A 20,651-nucleotide genomic window follows, 5' to 3' on the forward strand; every position below is an offset into this window, starting at 1 on the left:
ATTATTTTAAAAACATTATATATTTTACTAATTTAGGTGATTTTTCTTTTCCTATTTGCAGTGGAATTTGAAAATCTGCAAATACATTCTTAATGAGCACTAGCCAGCTTCTACGTAGGTTGAGAGGTGATCATTGAAGTACTTATAACTGCCGCCAATGCCCCGTATGCTCCCCGGAAGATTGCCGACAGACCCACGCGGTAGTCTCCTGGACCCCAACAGGAAGTCCCTCCTCCGGAATTCCCTCCTACCGCATTTCTCCAACCAATGGGAACTCTCCAGGAGTCCCGAAGCAGGCCAAGGTGGACAGCAGGAGTCCAATATCCATATGAATGCAGATCTTAACATAATCATATCATCTCAATGGCTTGCTGGCGTCACCTTTCAACCAAAAATGACATGCATCATATTACTTGGCTGTGGCTCTTAGCAACTTAATTAAACATAATTAAGTTATTATAAGAGAATTTTCAAAACCAGTAAAAATAATGTTGCTCTATTAATTTTTAATTCAATTCAGGGAAAAGGAAAAATATGTAAAGCCACCTAACCGTCCCAGTAAGAAAAAAATATCAGTTCCCAAGAATAAATTAAGTTTTCCTGACAGTAGTTTTAAAAGACATGGGGAGCAGTGAATAAGGGGTATCCTACAACAAATGCAGAAAGAGTGGCAAAGACCAAGATTAAACTTCCTTAATACCAGAGGGTCTGATATAAAAGCACAACTTGGTTGTGATCCTGCTCTAAGCAGCCTAAGTCGTCCTTTCAACTTCCATAGCACCCCAGTTGTCTAGCTCACATGCTTCTAGAAAAGCACTTGGTCTTTAGAAAAGCTCCTTTCTCCTTTGAACCAGTGAAAGGCAGTCACAGATTTAGATAGTGGGGAGGGGAATGAAAAGGGAGGGAAATGGAACTGAAGTTTACCAAGGCTCCCACTGTGCTCCCTCCTCTACCCATTGTGCCTCCTCCTCGGCCATCACAGAACAAACCTATAATGAAGATATCTTGACGCCATTTTACAGAAAGGGAACTGAGGAACTGAGGATGGTAAGCTGGACAAGATCCCATAAGTAGAAGGTAATAGAAGCAGGATTTGGAACCAAGAGCTTCTGGATCCAAAGCCCTTTCCCTGGGCTCTTCTGCCTCCTGTGAGGCCCACATGGTGTGTAAGGACCATGGGGAAGTCTGGGGGTCAGAAGAATGAGGAGCTCTTCTACTGCCCTCAAAACACATCCTGCAGGAATGGAAGACTAGACCATCCTAGAAGGCAGTGCATCCTATGAATAAATAAAATATCATCATTATATATCAACTTGGATTTAATAAGAATTACAAATTTAGGGAGAAGATATAGGTTTTCAACAAAGTGAAAGGAAAAGCATTTCAACATGTTGACAAAAAATCATAACCATGGTCAGTGAGTCATCCCGCCCCCGAAATACTGAGAGAGATTCTGATGTTTATGGTTAAAACAATGGTCCTTCTGTATGATACAACATTCTGAGTAAAATAGAACATTACCCAAATGTTACCAGACACTGATTAAACTTAATTAGTTCTGTTTGTATATATCCATTCTGCTAAACAGGTAGAGGAATACAGTTGAGCACAATATGGAAAAATTATAAATGAGCAGATAAGAAGTAAATACACATAACACGTGAATGGCCTCACTCTCACAGAGTAAATATCACTTGGTATTAATGGCCCTGGCACTCGGCCCATCTATATAACACTGATCTCTTCCATGGAGCTAAATGCCAGGCCTGCTGAGATGGATACCTCTGTGGAGTTTTAAAGTTCACATCAAAACCTCCTGACTTTCTCTGATCATTTCTGAGTCAGTCAAGAAGTACCTGACCACCAAACTGAGACCAGAATCAAGGAATCCAAGAAAGACAGGTTGAAGCCCATCCTCTCTTTAGCTGTTGAAAGTGAGGAAAATAAAATAATTAAGCTCATCCCTCCCCTGGGCTCCATCTCTGAACCTGCCTCATGAAAAAGGAATGTTCATAGGTAACATATTTCAGTAGTTATCATTGGACTTATAGATTATTTTAAATTTGAATAATTCAAAATTATTTCACTCTGACCAGGGCCATCAAGATGCTTGTGCCTTCTGTGCACCTGTCAGGGCTCCTGGTCCTGGAAGACTGGAGGATGAAATGAAGTCTTTTCTCTCTGCACCAAACCATCCACTCTGGTCAGAAATGCACCTGGCCTGCGGAGGAAAGAGCACCCTGTTTACAAGGTCAGCTTCCTTATCCTGGGCAGTATGCCCTGAGACTACTTCTATCCACAGAGGTAACTTCTAATAATCCACGAAGTCACCGTCCAGTATTTTTTTTTTTTAGAACCAGTGCTTGGAAACCACATGAAGTGAATTCCAAGTACCTTTGATTTTTTTTTTCTCCAAAAAGAGGTAAAGACTCTGTGTCCCTCTTTAATATTATCACAAGTTAAATGGAACATGGAAGCCTTTTCCCACAGGTCTCACCAAGAATTTGTGCTCACTCACTCTTGGGCACAGAAACCAAATACTTTCAGCCCTGTTCAATTCTTTCCATTGCTCCAATCATTTCCAGGTAGTTAAGTGGGACATTTAGAGTGGCTTGCCAGGCTCTCGGGCCTTAGGGAGCCACTTAGTACTGTGGAAAAGCAAGATACTAAATATGCCTCTGGAATATTTTAGTCACTTGGAGAAAGGTTAAGTTCCAGGGAATGTCCTACAGCAGCTTTCAAATCTGCCCCACACTGGGCCTCTCATTTGGCAGGTGCCCCTGAGTGATTAAAGGTGACTAATTGTGGTTCCCAGTCACCATCCAGAAGCAAAAAAATACAGGACCAACATACCGCATGTTATGATAGCACTGTCCTTTTACAATTGAAATGCTCTCAAAATAACTAACAAATACAAATAAATGTGATTTTTACCTACAAATAAAAATAACAAGAGAAAAAAAATTAAACTCCTAAATACTTCTTAAAGATCTGATGTCTGGTTTAACTGTTGCTTGCTTTAATGTTTAAAATTCATGCATGGTTATCATTTTGTGCCCTCAAGTTGCTATAGATCATTTTAATTTTGCAAACTGTAGTTTAAGTAAACCAATGCTTACTTAAACTACAATAAATTATCATCTTCATGTCAACCTTTGCTATACATCCTTGGTGTAAATTTTTCAACCAGACTTAAATCCTTCCCTTTCCATGTTTTATAGGGTCTTCCAAAGCACCAGACTTGTTTGGTTTCCATTGCTATTTTTCCTCTCCTTTTTTTTCTCTTTTCTCTAAGTTTTCTTCTCTGGGGGTAGCTGTAAAAACAAATTTGCTTAAGATGCTTATAATTAATTGTTTACTCAGTTGGCTTACTATAAATGAGTCAATCGCCTCTAAAACTTCATACTATCACACATGCATACTCATGTTTATGGCAGCACAATTCACAATAGCCAAACTATGGAATCAGCCGAGGTGTCCATCAATAAATGGGTGAATGAATAAAGAAAATGTGGTATGTATACATGATGGAGTTTTATTCAGCCATAAAGAAAAATGAAATTATGTTATTTGCAGGAATGTGAGTGGCATTTGAAAACATTTTGTTAAGCAAAATAAGCCAAACTCAGAAGGTCAAGGCTCATGTATTTTCTCTCATGTGTGGAAACTGGAGAGGAAAAAGGAAAAGAAATGTGGGATGAGGGTGTCTCATGAAAACTGAAGAGAAATCAGTAGAATAGAGGAAAGGGACCGGGGTAAAGGAAGAGGGAAGGGAAATGGAAAATAACCAGAGAATAATAGCTAAAATATGTTGTTATATTGTGAGCTTGTGTAACTATATAACAACACATCCCATTATGCACAACTATAACACAGCAAGTAAAAAGTGAAAAAAGAAAAAGAGTTTTAAGCATCCCAAAAATATAAGTCGACATGTAAAACAGCTTTCTTTAATCCTGTAACTGTCATGTCCTAACTATAGGAGTGACTTAGATTCTATGCGCTCACACTTGCATGGGTGTTGGAGGTGAATTGCCCGAGTTCTTCCTGCCTTAATTCTTTTACTTGAAAGTTCATGCTGATGGAGAGGCCACTCTGTTCCTAGCTTCCTAGCACCTGTTTTCTGTAGTAGGATTTAGAGATAGGAAGGCATGGAGAGTCATGAACTAACTTAGAAATCAGGAAATCTTGCTCTACTCTTTCCAATATCTCTAAATAATCAGATATTCCTGGAAAATGCATATTTCCATGTCTTTGGTCACCGTTTCAGTGGCAGTTCAATTCAATATTGATTGAGCATCTGTTGCATGTCAGACCCAGTGGGAGGTGCTGGAAATTTTACAAAGAAGAATAATCCAAACTTTGCCTGCTTTTAAGGATTTCAGGGTCTGGAGAAGAAAGTGAAATGAAGAAAAGAATAACCACCTATTGGTTATTGGGCCAGGATGTTCTCCTATGAACACAGATCAGATCAATGGTCAGGAGCTGGGACGAAGGGTTGGGGCAGCATGAGCAGTGATATCAGGTCAAGGCCACAGGCTGTAAACTATAGGCACTCAAAGAAGTAGACTCAGCAAGTGTCGGAATTTGACTCAGGGAAGCCCACTCAGGTAGTATTCATGCACAAGGTTCATTCTGGTTTTAATACACCCTTTATTTCCAATAGATATGAGCCCTTTGCAACCCTAGTCATCAGGTTAGCACCTGAAGCCCCAGCCACCAGGTTAGTCCCTGAAGCCTCAGGCTCCAATGTATTTCTTACAGTTCTAACTCCCAGCAGAGTCACAGTCTAGGCCTGCTCCAGCAGACCCAGGGTCTAGGCCTGAACCATTATATCCCATTTCTGGATGGCCTCTATAGTCTCAGGCACTAGCAACACACCCCTGTGAAATCAGGTTCCAGTCCTGAACACCCAGGTTTCAGGCCAGAACTTTCCATCTCTGTCTCCAGACAGGCCCCTTCAGACCCAGGCCCCAAACCTGTCTCTGTATCTAAGTCAGTGGCCCCAGACTGCGGCAAACCCAGAGTCCTAGACTACCTCGGTGGAACCAGTGTCAGGCCAGCTCCATGGATAAAGGTTCCAGGACCAACTTATTGACACAAGCTCAAGTCCCACTCCAGTTTCAGAGCAGTACCCATAGATTCAGACCCTAGGCATGTCCCAAAGGACCTGGTCACCAGGCCTATCCTAGCACCTAGCTGGCTTCTGCAGACTCAGATTCAAGAATCACCTCTGTTCCAGCTGTGCGCTTTTAAACCTATGCACCAGCCACTCCCACAGATGTAATCAACGGGTCCATCCCAGCAGATCCAGGCTCCAGACCCAACTCCACAGACGAAGCACTGGGCCTGCTAACTTTCCAACCCAGGCACAATGCTGGCCTGCCTGAGGATTCCAGAAACAAGCCCACCCATAGACCACACCAGGGAGCTGTCTAGAATGTCATGATGGACCGACTGGTAAAAGACTTCCCCAAAGACTGAAACAATTCCTACTTCTTCAAGTGCACAGACACTAATTCTCAGCCACAGGGATCAAGAGAAACCGGGGAAACATAACACCACTGAAGGAACAAAATCAACCACTAGTAACTAAACCTAAAGAATTGAAGATTTGACCAGGCACAGTGGTGCACACCTGTAATTGCAAGTTCAAAGACTGCCCCAGCAACTCAGAAAGACCCTGAGAAAAAGGGCGGGGGGTGGGGGTGCAGCGGGCGGGGGATATGGCTCAGTGGTTGAGTATCCCTGGGTTCAATCCCTGGTACCAAAAAAAAAAAAAAAATAGATTTATGAGCTGCCTGGCAAAGAATTCAGAATAGTCTTAAGGAAGCCAACGAAATTCAAGAAAATAGATAGAAATAATTCAGCAAATAGACTTGAAGTCAAAGACCATAAAAAGGGATAAAGAAGGTGACAAAGGAATCAATTCCACAAGATATCACAATATATGCAACCAACATTAGAGTATATAAATATATAAAATGAATATTTATAGATCTGAAGGACAAAAGAAACTATAATATCTCAGGGAAATGCAAATTTAAACCATAATGTGATATTACTTCACACCTGTTAGAAAGGCTATTATCCAAAAGACAAGAGTCAGCAAGTGGTGGAGAGGCTATGAGAAGAGGGAACATGTGTACACAGTTGGTGGGAATGTAAATGTACAGCCATTATGGAAAACAGTATAGAGGCTCCAATAAATAAGTAAGTAAATAAATAAATAAATAAGACTACTATGTCATCTAGCAATTCCACTACTGGGTATATACCCAAAGGATATAAAATGAATATCTCAAAGAGATATCTGTGCCCCTGTGTTTATTGTAGCATTATTCACAGTAATCAAGATAAGGAATCAATTTAAGTGTCCATCAAATGATGAATGGATAAAGAAAATAATCTGCCTATTAGAAGTGGGAAATTCTGTCATTGTGATAACATGAATAAACCAGGGTTCAGGTTGTAGCTCTGCAGCAGAGTGCTTGCCTAGTATATGCTAAGGTGCTAAGCCCTGGGTTCTATCCTCAGCACTGAAAAACAAAACAAAACAAAACAAAAATCAAGAAACAAACCTGAAGAACATTGTGTTAGGTAAATAAGCCAGGCAGTGGTACAATGCTTGTCTAGTATGCTCATGGCCAGGAGTTTGATCCCCAGCACTGCAAAAATAAATATGGAAGAAAGAAAGATAGTTGAACTCAGAAGCAGAGAATAGAAGGGTGGTTACCAGGTGCTGGAGAAGGGGATAGTTTAGAAAGATGTTTGTCAAAGAATACAAAATTTCAGTTAGAAAGGAGGAACAAGGTCATGAGATTTGTTGTGCAACATGATAACTACTGTTAATAATAATGTATTGTATTTTTGAAAATGATCAAAAAGGTAGGTTTTAACCATGTTCTCATTATTCAAAGTATATGAACTAATGCACATGTTAATTAATTCTAATTAGCCATTCTACAATGTGGACATATTTCAAAACATCATGTTGTACACAATAAATATATATAATTTCTACTTTTCAATTAAAAACAACATTATGGGAACATTTAATTGCTTATCTTGATGGCATTTCATATTTCAGTGATTAACTCATTCTTTTTGAACAAGGGATGTAGCCTCATGTTCATATCTTATAGATTTACAACTTATATCTACATAATGCAAAGTAATATCAACTTATGGTTTAAATTCGCATTTCCCTGAGATATTATAGTTTCTTTCTTCCTTCAGATCTGTAATATGTTACAAATCTGACACCCTTGAGGCCTGATATGTTTGGGATTCGAATTTGGGGTTCTAGAAATATAATACACCACACATGCCTCCTATTGTGTAATGTCCCTCCAATGTCTGGGGCTATGTGTAATTAAAAACAGGAATCTGCAGAGAAACAGAATATTCACACCATGAGGGGATTTTTCTTCTGGTCATATTTTAAATAAATTAGGTCAAATGAGATTTTGCCTCAAAATGAACTATGAAAAAAAAGTCTCACTTTCAAAGATATTCAGATTCTGGAACTGCTTATAGGGGAGATTTAGCTTTGAAAATTTTTTAGGGTGTCCTAATAATGTCTACAATATTAGACTAGACCATTCTTTCCTTGGCTAAGATCCTGAAGATGGAATTTATTGACATTTAGAGGCCATGTTGAATGAGAATTTTATACCTTTGAATATTGGAATCACTCTACCCACTCTCAATGAATTGAGATGATCCATTTGCAAGAAGCACAAGACTGAGAGAATATAGACCTGGGGTTTCCAACCTCATTCCAACCTCATACCCATTGTGGTAGAATATACTCTTTAACAGTGGTTGGCAGAAATGCCACTTTATTTTTTTTTTGATTTTTTTTTTTTGTGTGTAGAGGAGAAACAGAAAGGCAATAAATATAGCTGTATGCTAAATGACCTTTTGAATGCCCTTTTGATTTGGCATTATCTTGAACACTTAGTGTATATTATCTGTGGGCTTATTTTTAATTGATATCTCTTGATAGATTATAAATTCAATGAGCTATGTGTATCTTGTTCACCCTTGTATCACCAGAGACAATTATCATACCTGTTTGCAATAAATATTTGTATGCTGAGAGGTAGTAGTAAGCTTAATATGTAAGAGCCTGGCTGCCATTAATGTGTAAGAGCTTGGCTGCCATTAACGTGGCAGCCTAGGTCTGAACCCTGTCTCAGTCATTGCCAGCTGTGAGACTGTGGCAAACTATCTGTGCAAATCAGTGTCCTCCTCTGAAAACTGAGGACAATGACACTCATTGTATCAACCTAGATGGACTCAGTTATACTCTAAAAACAAGCCCCCACATATCAATGGGCTAAAGTAGCAATGGTTTTTTTGTTTGCTTATTTGTTGGTTCTTGCTGAGTTACATGCTCGTCATAGATTGGCTAGGACTCTGTCCTGTATTGTCCTTGTCCTCAGTCTGAGACCCAAACTGCCTTAACAGGCACTAGCTGGCACAATGTCAATTTCCCTAGCAGAGTGAAAAGCACATTCTTCAGGGCCCAGCATTAGAAGTGAAATGTTTGACATAGACACAACGCAAGTTACTTGTGCTTGCATACTGGGCGGACTAGCCAGTGAGGTCCAGGGCTAACCACCCTGCCATGAGCCCAGTAGGTAACAAGGCAGAAAGGCACTGTCCTCATAGGGCTATTTGTGAAGGTACAAGTGTTTATAAAGCACTTGGAAAGCACCTGGCACCTCAACACATGTGTTTGCTACCTCCACAGGTGTTTGCTGCCATGTTTATTCTTATCTAAACTAAATGCATTCATCCATTTGAAGGACATTATGAAGTCACCTTTCAGACTTCTCCTTATTCAGTTGAATTTGGATAAATGTTTCATAGCAGTTGTTTCCCTGTTCTCCTTTAGAGACCAGTGGACACCAATGTCCTATGCTTCAGACCATTTTCTAGTCCAGCACAGATCCTGGGCAGTTTGGAGGACATTTCCTCTAGCCTCATCTGTCTTGAGACTTCTGCAGTCCAGGGGGCCCAAAAAGGCAAAGCCAGGGAGGGGGCATGCTGAAGGGAAATGAACCTTAGTAGCTTTTATGAGTTGGATGCTGTGAAGATCCCAGTTCTAAATGTGTTTCATGCAAAAATATTTATACTTCAAGCTGTAGCATGCAAACAGCAATCTGCATTTATTGGTTTCAGATGCCAATTTCCTCCAGCTCCAGTTCTCCTTTGTGTTATATAAACAAATCTCAACCATCTGGACCACAACAAGCCACACTGAAGTATGCGCTCATTCATTGCAAAAGCATCAAATCAAAATACAATCTCACAGAATTCTGCTTAACAGAAAATTGGAATGTGTTTTGTGGACCTCAAAAAGCTGTTTAAAAATGAATGTTAGGTGTCAGGACTTAGAATTTGAAAAGGATAGCAGAAATAAAAACATTAAAAATATTGATCACATTGATAAGCAGAAACAAACATAACCAGAATGTCATATCCTATGGTGTTACCTATATTATGAGCAGTCTAATTGAGCACTCTCCAAATTACCTCACAAAGGAGAAGTCCCCAGGAAAGGTTTCTCAGACATGTGAGAAAATAGAAAAGAGATTGCTCTCAGATTCACTCATGAGAGCCAGAAAGCAAAAGCTTAAATTCTTACCCTTGTAAGAAATGTAAAACAAATACTTCAGAACAATTGCAAGAAGTAGGCTAAACTCATTAATGTCAAGACACAATGATTCAAAAGGAGGTTATGCCAAAAAATAAAGGACTCGCTCAAGCAAGTTACGCATGTGACCACCTACGCACCTGCACATCCGAAAAGAATGCTAAGCATCAGCCCCCTGATAAAATCCCAGACTGCTGAACTCGTCTCCCCAAAGCCAGACATAAAGACAATTACCATGGCCAGCCTTGCCCACAGGCAAATACAAGAAGAGCTGGAGACATTTCGTGCTTCTTTTCCCTCTGCCTAAAAATATCTCCCCACCAACTTAGCACAGTGCTTAAAAATGTCTATCCTTTGGGAAAGATACCCATCATGACTTCATGGCTCATATTCATAAATCTGAACCTTGTGGAAAGAATATTGAGAAAACAAGGTATAAAATAAAGGAATTTATTAAGATAGTGAAAACTGATGGGTCTGTGTTAGCTTTCTATTATTATGTAATGAATACCTGGGAGAGAAGAGGCTTATTTCAGCTCTGTCTACAATCAATTGGCTTGTCACTTTGAGCTTGTGATGAGGCAGCACATAAGAGCAGAAGCACATGGTGGAACTAAACCATTCACTTCATGGGCAGAAAATGCAAGAGGAAGAGCCTGGGGTCCTACTGTCCCCTTTAATGGCACCTCAGCCTCCATGACTTGCAAGAGCTCCCACTAGACTCCACTTCTTAAAAGTTACGCAGCCTCCCAATAGTGCCACTCTGGGGAACAAGCCTTTAACAAAGGCATTTGGAGGACTTTCCAGATCAAATTCTAGCTACATTACTGGGAAGACTCTGAGGTTCTGAATTGTGAAGAGAAGCACATGGCAGGGAAAAGGAGGTGCCACCAAGCTGCCTGAACACTTTTCCTCGAGTTCTAATGATTGTGCCTCCTGGCTATTCTTAACCCATCTGGTGTCTAATTATCTTGCACATACCCTTAAACCATGTATGTGTAATTACATCAAAGCTGAATCTACCAGATTACTTGGCATCCTAGAAATGCTCTAAACATGGAGGCTGTGTGATCACACAAGTTAGAAGACTATCTGTTGGATTTCCTAAGTTTCAGTGTGTAGACATTGGCCAATTAAATTCCCACCTCCTTGACTACAAAAGTGGGATCCCAGTCATTTGAAACTTGCTCAACTAAACTAGATCTTGTTTACTTTGACTCAATATTTTGTTTTAAAACCAATGCTTCTTCTTGAGATGCTATGCTCCAACTTTGTACACAAATTAATTGAAAATACTTAGTAATCTATTATCCAACCACAAATCAGAAGATGAAGTCTGCCCAGATGTAGGCAGACTCCCATGAACTGTCCCCAAGTTTCCATCCTTTAATGGCCCCAATTTGGGTCAGTTGATTGGCCATTAGGAATAGTACTTCTAAAATGACTAGTGCCTTCATACACCTTATTATTCCAATCTATTAGAAGTATTTCTCAGGAGAGAATTAAACCCCATTAAATCTTTAAGGCAGACCCTTCTAGTTGTGATATTTAGATAAATAGAAGGTATAATGAGAAAATATGGACCCTTCATTCATAGTTAAATAATGATAATTTAAATATTATTTATTTAAATGAATATAATTTAAATATTAATAATAATTTCAATTGCCTTTAGTAAATCATTGCAATTTACTATAATTTTATAATTTCCAGATTTCCTTGGGATGCACTACTGTCTTACTTTAAATAGTCTTGGTTATCACAGTCCTGAAAATTCCAATCACACAAATTTGCTGTATTTCAACTAACTTTCAGTTCATCATTTAATTCCAAAATAATATTGTTATAAAATATTCAAATGGCTTGAAATAATTCCTAACCCTCTAGAATGGTTTTTCTCTGTTGTTCTTAGGATTGTTTGAATCATCAATAAAACCCCAAAATCAGACTTTCAGAAAATTGTGCTCAGTCAACGAAGTTCAAACTTCAATAGTTGGCAAGAAAAGCTAACTTTTATAAAACAGCAATCATCAATCCTACTTTTATATCTCACACAGAGCCACGCTCTTCAATTTAGGGGAGAAGGCCCTTTCCCCTAAACTGTTGCCCATGTTTTACAACATGGTCTAATAGTAACTATTTATAAGTAGGTTTCTATATCTACATGAAAGGTTGGATCCATTCAAATATTAAAAAGCCAAAGAAATCTGAAATAAACTTTAGAAAGATCTCCAAATGGAATGTCTACAATGATTTCCAAAAGCATTTACTCCAAATCAAGTTTGTGTCTTAATATGGGAAACTAGAAAGTGTTTATACCTGGACAACCTCATTCCCTAATCATTTCAGTTCAAGGCATTACTGCTGTCAGTCAGTTCTTACAACACACATGTAGCAATACCTCTCAGTATCAATGAATAAAGAAGAAGTTAGATGGTCAATGAACTGTTCTTTTCCAATAACTGATGAGGAATAGGAATCACAATGTAAGAAGCCACTTTGAGAGCATTCATCAAACTGTAGGAGGCAGAGGGGCGAAGAAGAGCATGTACTTGAAGAGGGCTCAATTTGATCTAGCATTAGTCTCATCAACAACCTTGTCGGGTGTTCCTTCAAAACTAGCTCATAATCGGCTTTTGTCATCCTGTTACATATGTCAAAAACAGAGCCAACTAAGCATTTTCAGAAACATCAGCCCCAATGAACAAGGCAATATGTTGTGTAAATGCCACATCTCTCCGTATTTCAGGAACAGGAAATTTCTTACCTTGCTCTCTTCTCCTTCAAACACAGACTGGTGAACATTACATGCAAACAACGAGTTGGGGAGATCGTTGAAGTCAGTGATTGCTTGAAAGGCTTCCTCTGCAAAACACCGAGTGACGGCCCAGTCCCTGTCTATGCAGCAGAGTAAGAGAAGCCCTCCATCTTCTGGGATGTACCCCTGTTGCCCCAGGCTCCTCATTCCGATGAAGTATGATTCTCCCCTCATTCCTGAAGACACAAAGACAGATATTTATTAAAGTTGAACAAATTCCTTAAAACTCAGTTTTCAGGTTCTGGACAGTTTGGGGCAGGATAGGGAAGTGTTCATATCATTCCATTTCTCTTTGACTCAGAATTTCCCATGCAGCTCTGTTTCTGAGCAATCGCCCAGTCAGTTCTATGGTCAAAACCAAAACCAAGATAAAAGTTATATTGTGTACATGTATGAGTATGTAAAAACAAATCCCATCAGTATGCACAACTATAATGCACTAAAACAAAAACTTGTAAATCCCAACTCCCCAAAAAAGTTGGAGACTACCACCACTATTAATACTAATGATGCCTGTCATGTGCTGAGTTCCAGGTATTATTCTAAATGATTTACATGCATTAAACCTATTTAATCTCCACAATTACCTATGAGGTTGGCACCAATATTATCCCCATTTTATACATGGGAAAACAGAGGAACAAAGCAATTAAGTAGCCCTTAAAAGGTTAATTACAAAATGGCAAAGCTGGGATCTAAACCCAAGAGATATGGCACCAGAACTCTCTCTCCTTTGCCATGGGAATGAAGCTTATCAAAATTAGCAGAAATTTAAAGAAATATGATCTAACTCATAATCACCTGAGTCTTGATTCCATTGACTCTAATAGTTAACTGTTGGTCCACAATGAGAATACATGTACACACATGCAATACTTGTTATTTCCTCTTCTGCATGGGACAATTACTGCAAGTCACTGTAAGCCTTGTCCAGATCTTGAAAAATGATGAATACCCTGGCTAAGTCATGCTTTGTAGATCCCTCTCCCTCCTATCCCCATGAAGCCTTATGATATTCATTTTGCCTAGCTGTCTGTGTTCAATCTTTCTATCATTTCCTAAACCTTCCATAATTGACCCAAATGCAGAGGTTTCGCTTTTATAATATTGGGTACATAATTCAGGAGATTTGGTTTGTCTCCCCACATATTTCAAGGATCACATGAACTTTTTTTTTTCATGTTTATTTTCATGCCTATAATACTCTTCTGCCCAAAGTTCAATAGAGACCAGTCAGTGAAAACACTTGCCAATGGCTACACAGGCAGGACTAACTGACAATTATGAGGTGGTCACTGAGTCATCTCCATCGAGCTTGATTTTCTTCATGCCCAGCATCACAGGGTAAAGGCAGAAATGTGGGCACCATTAACATCACTCTGCCTTCAGGATGCTCAGTCAGACAACTTCTGGGACCCCCGCCAACACACGGGTTCTGCTTATACCTCTTTCAAATTCTGAATCATGATGATGAGATTTTGTTTTTCCTCTTAATTTTTCCTAGAAAAGTCACTATGAGAGTTTGATAAGCAGTTTCTCATAGCAATAATGAGTTACATATAAAATCTCTGGTTGAGATAGAAGCAAAAAAATCAATAATTTGGAGTAATAATTCTAAAATTGAATCACAGTTTGTTTTGTTTGGTTTTGGTTTTAGTAGTGGGGATTGAATCCAGTGGCACTTAGCCATGGAGCCACATTCCCAGTCCACTTGTTTAATTTTTAATTTTTATTTTAAGACAGGTCTTACTAAGTTGCTCAGGGACTTGCTAAGTTGATGAGGCTGGCTTTGAGCTTATGTCTCAGACTCCCAAGTCATTGGGATTTAGGAGTGTGCTGTAATCATGGTAAATGGAATCACTGTAATTGTAGTAAATAAAAAATAATTGTTCTATATAAAATATGATAAAACTATTCTTATATTTTGAAGTTTTTAAAACTCCAACTAGTGCAATATTTTCTGTATATAATAATAAAATAAATATTTTCATTAAAATATGATGTATGGTTTATTCTATAAATCACCTAAATTATATGAATATTTTCAATTAGAAGGAAAATGATCTAATAAAATTAAAATAAATGGAATTCAACTGCTAGACATCTTCAAAACACATATACATTCATTTTTATTCATCTATATAGTTCTTCATATTTTAGTGTAAATAAATAACAGTCATTATTGAGTATTATTAGAATACCAGCTACCTTACTAGTAAAAATAATTACTAAGAACACCAAAACAACAATGTTTCTATCAATAGATTATAGGAAAATATTTTGATCATGAAGTCATTCATAATCATCCAGTAGCATGAACCATAGATATTGTCAATTTTGGTTTTATGTTTAAGCTTGTCCATTTTACTTTATAAAAGTTTGAGTGAATAAAGACTGGTCCTCAAATTTTATTACATATGTTCTGTGAATGTTTCAATTATTCTTTCACCAAAAAGAAACTAAAATCCAATGCTGAACAAATTAAATAGGCCAAATATTAAGCCTCACTTAGGACTCATTTTAATCTACTCAAATAGCTTTAACCTCTGTTCTAAGCTGTAACAATACGATTATCTTCATGAGACTTTATTTTAAGCTCATTACTTTCAGGAAAGATTTGAAGAGTGAATGCATTTTTGGCAAACAACCCACTCTACTTACATGGAGAAATACTTTAGAAGTCAGAGCTTCAATGAATGAACCCTAATTTCTCTTTTCATTTCCCATCACTGGCTTATTTCATAATCTGGAGGAGTCACATGATCATTCAATGACTCAGTTTATCCTCATAACATAAGAACAAAATCACCTCCCTGCCTCCCTCTGCAAAGTAAGGGGAGGCACAGGAATCAAGCAGGAACCAAAGTGACCAGAATCAGCATTAACCATTAAATAGAAGAGAATGTAATATGAAGTGCTATAAAACACTTCATTAGGATAATCTCAGAACAAGGAAATTATGCTTTTGGATCATCACTAAACTTTAGGAAGCCCAAATAAACAGAAAAAAAAAGAGAAAAAATTGATGATGAGAAAAACTTTCTAATAAGGACATGGAAAGCCCCAAGTACCAAGCTAACTGGTTCATCTTTTAAAATTAATTTCAAAAGTCTTAACTCTAATAAGAAACGTTTGAGGCAACCATTGTTTGCCTAACAAAAAAATGTGCATGTGTTGTATTTTATTTCTAAGTCTGAGGTTGGCCCTCCAAAAGGAAGAGCTGCCTTAAACTGGAGGTATGCCCACCACCCATGGGTATGTTCCCCCCCCAACCCCGCACTACTCAGCCTTCTCCAATGAAACCCCCTCTCTTAGAGTTAGTGCTTTCTTTGACCCACATCTCAACTTCAACTGGTATTTCCTGAGAGCAGAGATTGGGCTGTCTTCCTCCTTACATCTTCAGATACATATAGATAGTCCTTAAAAAGATGTTAAGATTAATGAATGAATGACATGAAAAGGAGTCATTTTCAGGAAGTAACAGACCAGCAATTGGATTATAATGACCAACTTAAAATATGTTGTTTATTTCAAATGTATACATAAATCATGAAAATAATCCTCTCATTTAAATGTAAGGTTTGATTTATTAAATATAACTTTACAAATGAAAAAAAGCAAGAATCACTCAAAAGATTCATCTAGCTAAAATTTAAGAAGATCTATGGAGCATGACAAAAATAATGTTCATACTTTTTGATTATATGAGTGTACTACAAAAAGAACTGAAAAATTCAGAAAGATAAAAATAAGAAAAGAAAAATAAACCATAATCTTACTATCCAGAGAAACCTCCTCCTAATAGTTAATTGTTAGATACATTTAGTTCTAGTGCACCTATTTATTTATTTTGGTACCAGGGATTGAACTCAGGGACACTCCACCACTGATCCACATCCCCAGACACACACACACACACACACACACATATTTAGAGACAGGGTCTCACTGAGTTGCTTAGTGCCTAAGCCACTGCTGAAGCTAGTTTTGAACTCGCCATCCTCCTGCCTCAGCCTCCTGAGTCACTGGGATTACAGGTGTGTGCCACCATGCCTGACCTCCAGTGCACTTTTTATATGTATAGTTTTTTGTTTGTTTGGTACTGGGGATTGAACCCAGGGGCACCTAACCACTGGGCTAAATCTCCAACCTATGTTTTTAAATTTTAAGACAGCATCTCATTAAGTTGCTTAGGGTCTTGCTAAGTTGGTGAGGCTGGCTTTAAATTTGCAATCCTCCTGCCTCAGCCTCCTGAGCTTTTTAAATAAAATTAGAAACATACTGTTTAGTATCCTACTTCTTTCTGACAACATTGATATAATCCAGAGAAGTTCCCTGTATAATTATATATTCTTTGAAAACATTGATTTTAATAGTCACTTTGCCTCCCAGAGTATAGATCTGTCATAATTTCTTTATCTATTCTTCTTTTGTTTGATATTTGGAAAGCATACATTTCCACCACCATATGGATCTGGAAAAGAAAAGCCACTATCTGCTATTAAAATATAAAGCCTCCTGTGGGAGAACTCAAAACTCCCTCAGATGAAGAGGGGTTACATCTTGATGAAGTACTAACAGAGCCCCAGGGAAATTCCTTAGGGCCAGTCCTTCCCTATAAGTAGGGGGCTTTGGGGGCTGTAGTCTTCTTGTCAGTAAAATGTAAAATTACCAAGGCCTTATTCACCTTATGAGTCTAAGTGAAGGTCTTTTGAAGCCCCCCAAATAATTACCCAAATAATATGTGCATGAAAGCTACTTATTATTATCTTTAGGCGCATCAAGGGCAAGCTAACAGCAGAAGAAAGTTGGCCATCATTTACTACTCTTAAGTGTGTCAGTGAGCTGGGTATGGTGGCACAGGATTGCAAGTTGGAGGCCATTCTTGGCAACCTAGCAAGGATCTGTCTTAAAATAAAGGGCTAGTGGTGTAACTCAGCAGTAGAGCACTTGCCTAACATGCACAAGGTCCTGGACTTAATCCCTAGTGCCAGAAAAAAAAATCTCAAAGGGTTTAAAACTCCAGTGCACATCCATGAGGGTTAAACCTATGACACTACAATGAGAATCAAGTACCAGTATGGCTTCAAGATTTGAAATGTATCCAGTGGAGACCCCATAAGGAGGGAGAGATCTCTATAAGGCAATAATAATAATAATAATAATAAAGCCTGTATCCCATAAAACCAATAATGACAAGATGAAGATTTTTTTTTACAAAAAATTACAAAGTTAGTAGCAACAATAATATAAATGATTGTATTAGATTCACATTAATGAAGGATGAAGCCTGTAGACAGGAGGATTTGCAATCATTTCATTGCTATCCTAATAGCAATGAAAATAATTTTTATCCAAGCTTTTTAAATATCCCAAAAGCATTTATTAAACATTAAAGGCCTAAAATGAAGAGTGTGTGCTTCCTATTCTAGAGTCTAGCCACTTGAAACTTAAAGCTACCTTTTTAATGAAAATGTGGTGGCCACTGAGTACATCTTTGCCATCTGAATAAGTGGATGAATCCCAAATAAACTTGGCAGATAGGAGGAGTACTGAATTTCTTCACAAGGAATTAATCTTTCCAACACTCCCCAATTTCATTCCTGACCAACATTTATATGGTACAATCAAGTCCAAGAGGAAAAGCAAGACCTCTGGTTCAGTTAAATTTCATTATTATTGCAAACTTACTAATATGCATGAGACTCTGATTTCCAAATTGCAGTATTGTAAAAATTTTTACTCTTCTAGCAATGGGGTCTATCTCATCAGAATGGGGGATCCACACATGGTCCCATAGGAATTCAGCCCTAAACAAGATATAAAAGGAGGGGTCAATCACAAAGAAGTTTATGGGAACAGCTGAGGAGCCATGGAAAGACAAATGAAATTGTAAACACCTTTAAACTAGCTGAACTATAAAATAAAATCAGACAATAGTGTGGTCTGCGGCCTGTTTAAAAAAAAAACAACAAAACACTGCTATCTGGGAAAGTGTGGGGTGCCTATAATTTACCTGAGTCCCCTAACACAGAGAGAACATCATGGCCAGTTCTGGATGCCACACACAACAGAAACACTGGAATCCTTTCAAAGGAAATTATTCAGTTTGATAGCAGGGCCAAAAGTCACATTGTCTGAGAGATAATGGCCTGGGAGGAAAAGGCATAAGGAAGCAAAGAGAAATAAGTCTGGAATGAAATCATGGCTGTTCCCAATCCTAAAGGAGGAAAGAATTTTGGGGTTTGGCCCTTGGAACAGAGATGTTCAACCCGAGAGAAAGAGTTCGATTCAACAGAAGGATCCACAGATCTGTTAACAAGCTAGGTTGAAACAGAATACCCGGCCTCAGGTCTTAGTGAGCAATTTGTACTAGTGGTATCCATCCAGCAAGCTGCACATAGCAGGTGCCACCCATCTAGCAGGATGTCAAAAGGGGATTCCAAGGAACAGGGAAGTGTTGGCTGACAGTGTCTTAAAGGTCCCCTCTCACCTTAACACTTATCTTTCCACAACTGAAAAACAAAACACAGGAAGAGGGATATCTTTATACTATGAAATGCTCCAGAGAGGAGAACTTACAACCTTTAACAATAGCTTTCTCCAGTGTGCAAACCTTTAATTTGGATGCTCATAACTGCCTACATGTTTGTTTCCTCTTCCAGGTTACTTGTACTTGAAAGCAAGAATTTTTTTTTTAATAGGAAAATGCTTCAAAAAGAGGAAATTATCAAGGCATACAAAAAAAGCAACTTAAGTTGGAATTTATTTTTTCTTAGACAAAAAAAAAAAGTCTTTTAAAATTAAGAACAGGAATATAAAACTGTTTTGCAGTAAGTGTGGCCTAAGGAGAAATTAGGCCTCAATTCTATGCTATGGCCAACTGAAAATGGTAACTAAGAAAATCAGTAGAAATGGTTAATGAACAGTTCGTACTGGCTCTAAGTCCAGTTTTTATTGAAAAACAAGTAAATGGATTATGGAGATTTTGTTAGTATGGAAGAACTTACAGATGACAAAGCTTGAATATTAATGATAAAAACTTGGAATGTAATGTTGTTTTAATGAGTAGTAGGTAAGAAATGCCCATAGCTATTTTAAGTGGAAAATAAGATTAAATGAATCCATTTCAAATTTTTAAAGAATAGAAACCTAAACAAAGTTTTGCAATGTTTACAATTCCTTCAGCTCTAGAATTAAAATTTTAAATTCTCTCATGGCATGTGGGACAAAATCAGCTCATCAGAAGAAAATTTTTACATAAGTAGTAATAATTTTTTAATTAAATCATACCTATCTCAGCATTCAGTTTTGAACTGGCCTCATAAGTGAGGTCCTTTTGACTGCCCTTCTGATATTTTAATATCTAGATTCTCTTAGGGAGAAGACAGGACTCTTGCTCATTTTTGTTCATCTTACAGACTGAAGTGTAATATTAGAATTGACGAGCCATGCCCGCCATCCTGAAATACAAAGGAGAGATATGATATTCTTAGGCTCCATAGAAACCCATTACAGCTCTTTCTGAAATATAATGGAACCTATTTAATTCAGCTGCAGAATTTTCACACCTGCAGAGCTGTGTGAACCTCATGCTATTCTTGATACCATTTGGGATCAGTCTTGAAAGAATCAGGAACATGCCGTTTTCAACTCATGCTTTTCAAAGGAAATTATCCCTATTCCTCATTCACGGCTCCCTTCAGGACACCTTCTGAATTAGCTCTCCCTCCTCAAGCTCCCACTGGACCATAATTTAATTAATTCAATTCCCCAAGGAAGCAGCACTCTATGAATTTTTATGAAGTATGTAAACAAAGCGAGTTGCTTCCGTCTTCTCCTCATGCACTGGATTCTGCAATAATGGTGGGATGGACAAACCTGTCCCAAATAATGTCTTTACACCTGTTGGGGTTTAATGCTGGTGAGAATCTGCAGATCAGTGTGTTCTTCCAATGGACATGATAAAAAAGGAAAGATGACCTCAAACTTACCCAGGACCAGATGGGACAAACAGAGAGGGCATTTGTTTTCCATTCCCAAAACCCATCAAGAAATTGTGTTTCAAACAGGTTTGCTGCAAGAGCAGAGAGTCAGATGGAGGAAGCACCATCTTTAATGGGGAATTTGAGGGTGAGAATGTTCTACTTAAAGACAGACAAATCT

The 20,651-nt window shown here is 38.1% G+C and overlaps 1 protein-coding gene across 4 annotated transcripts in view; it reads right to left on the minus strand.

Moving 5' to 3' along the window:
* The window catches only part of Rcan2 (regulator of calcineurin 2), a 242,799-nt gene that overhangs the window by 188,804 nt on the left and 33,344 nt on the right, over positions 1–20,651 (minus strand). For all 4 annotated transcript variants that reach the window (XM_048805417.1, XM_048805416.1, XM_048805419.1 and 1 more), the window contains exon 2: positions 12,435–12,661. In XM_048805417.1, coding sequence (XP_048661374.1) covers positions 12,435–12,659 — 225 coding nt within the window. In that variant the 5' untranslated portion in view covers positions 12,660–12,661. The remainder of the gene's footprint in view (positions 1–12,434; positions 12,662–20,651) is intronic.

The sequence above is a fragment of the Marmota marmota genome, unplaced genomic scaffold (genome assembly GCF_001458135.2).
Source record: "Marmota marmota marmota unplaced genomic scaffold, marMar, whole genome shotgun sequence".
Lineage (NCBI taxonomy): Eukaryota > Metazoa > Chordata > Mammalia > Rodentia > Sciuridae > Marmota > Marmota marmota.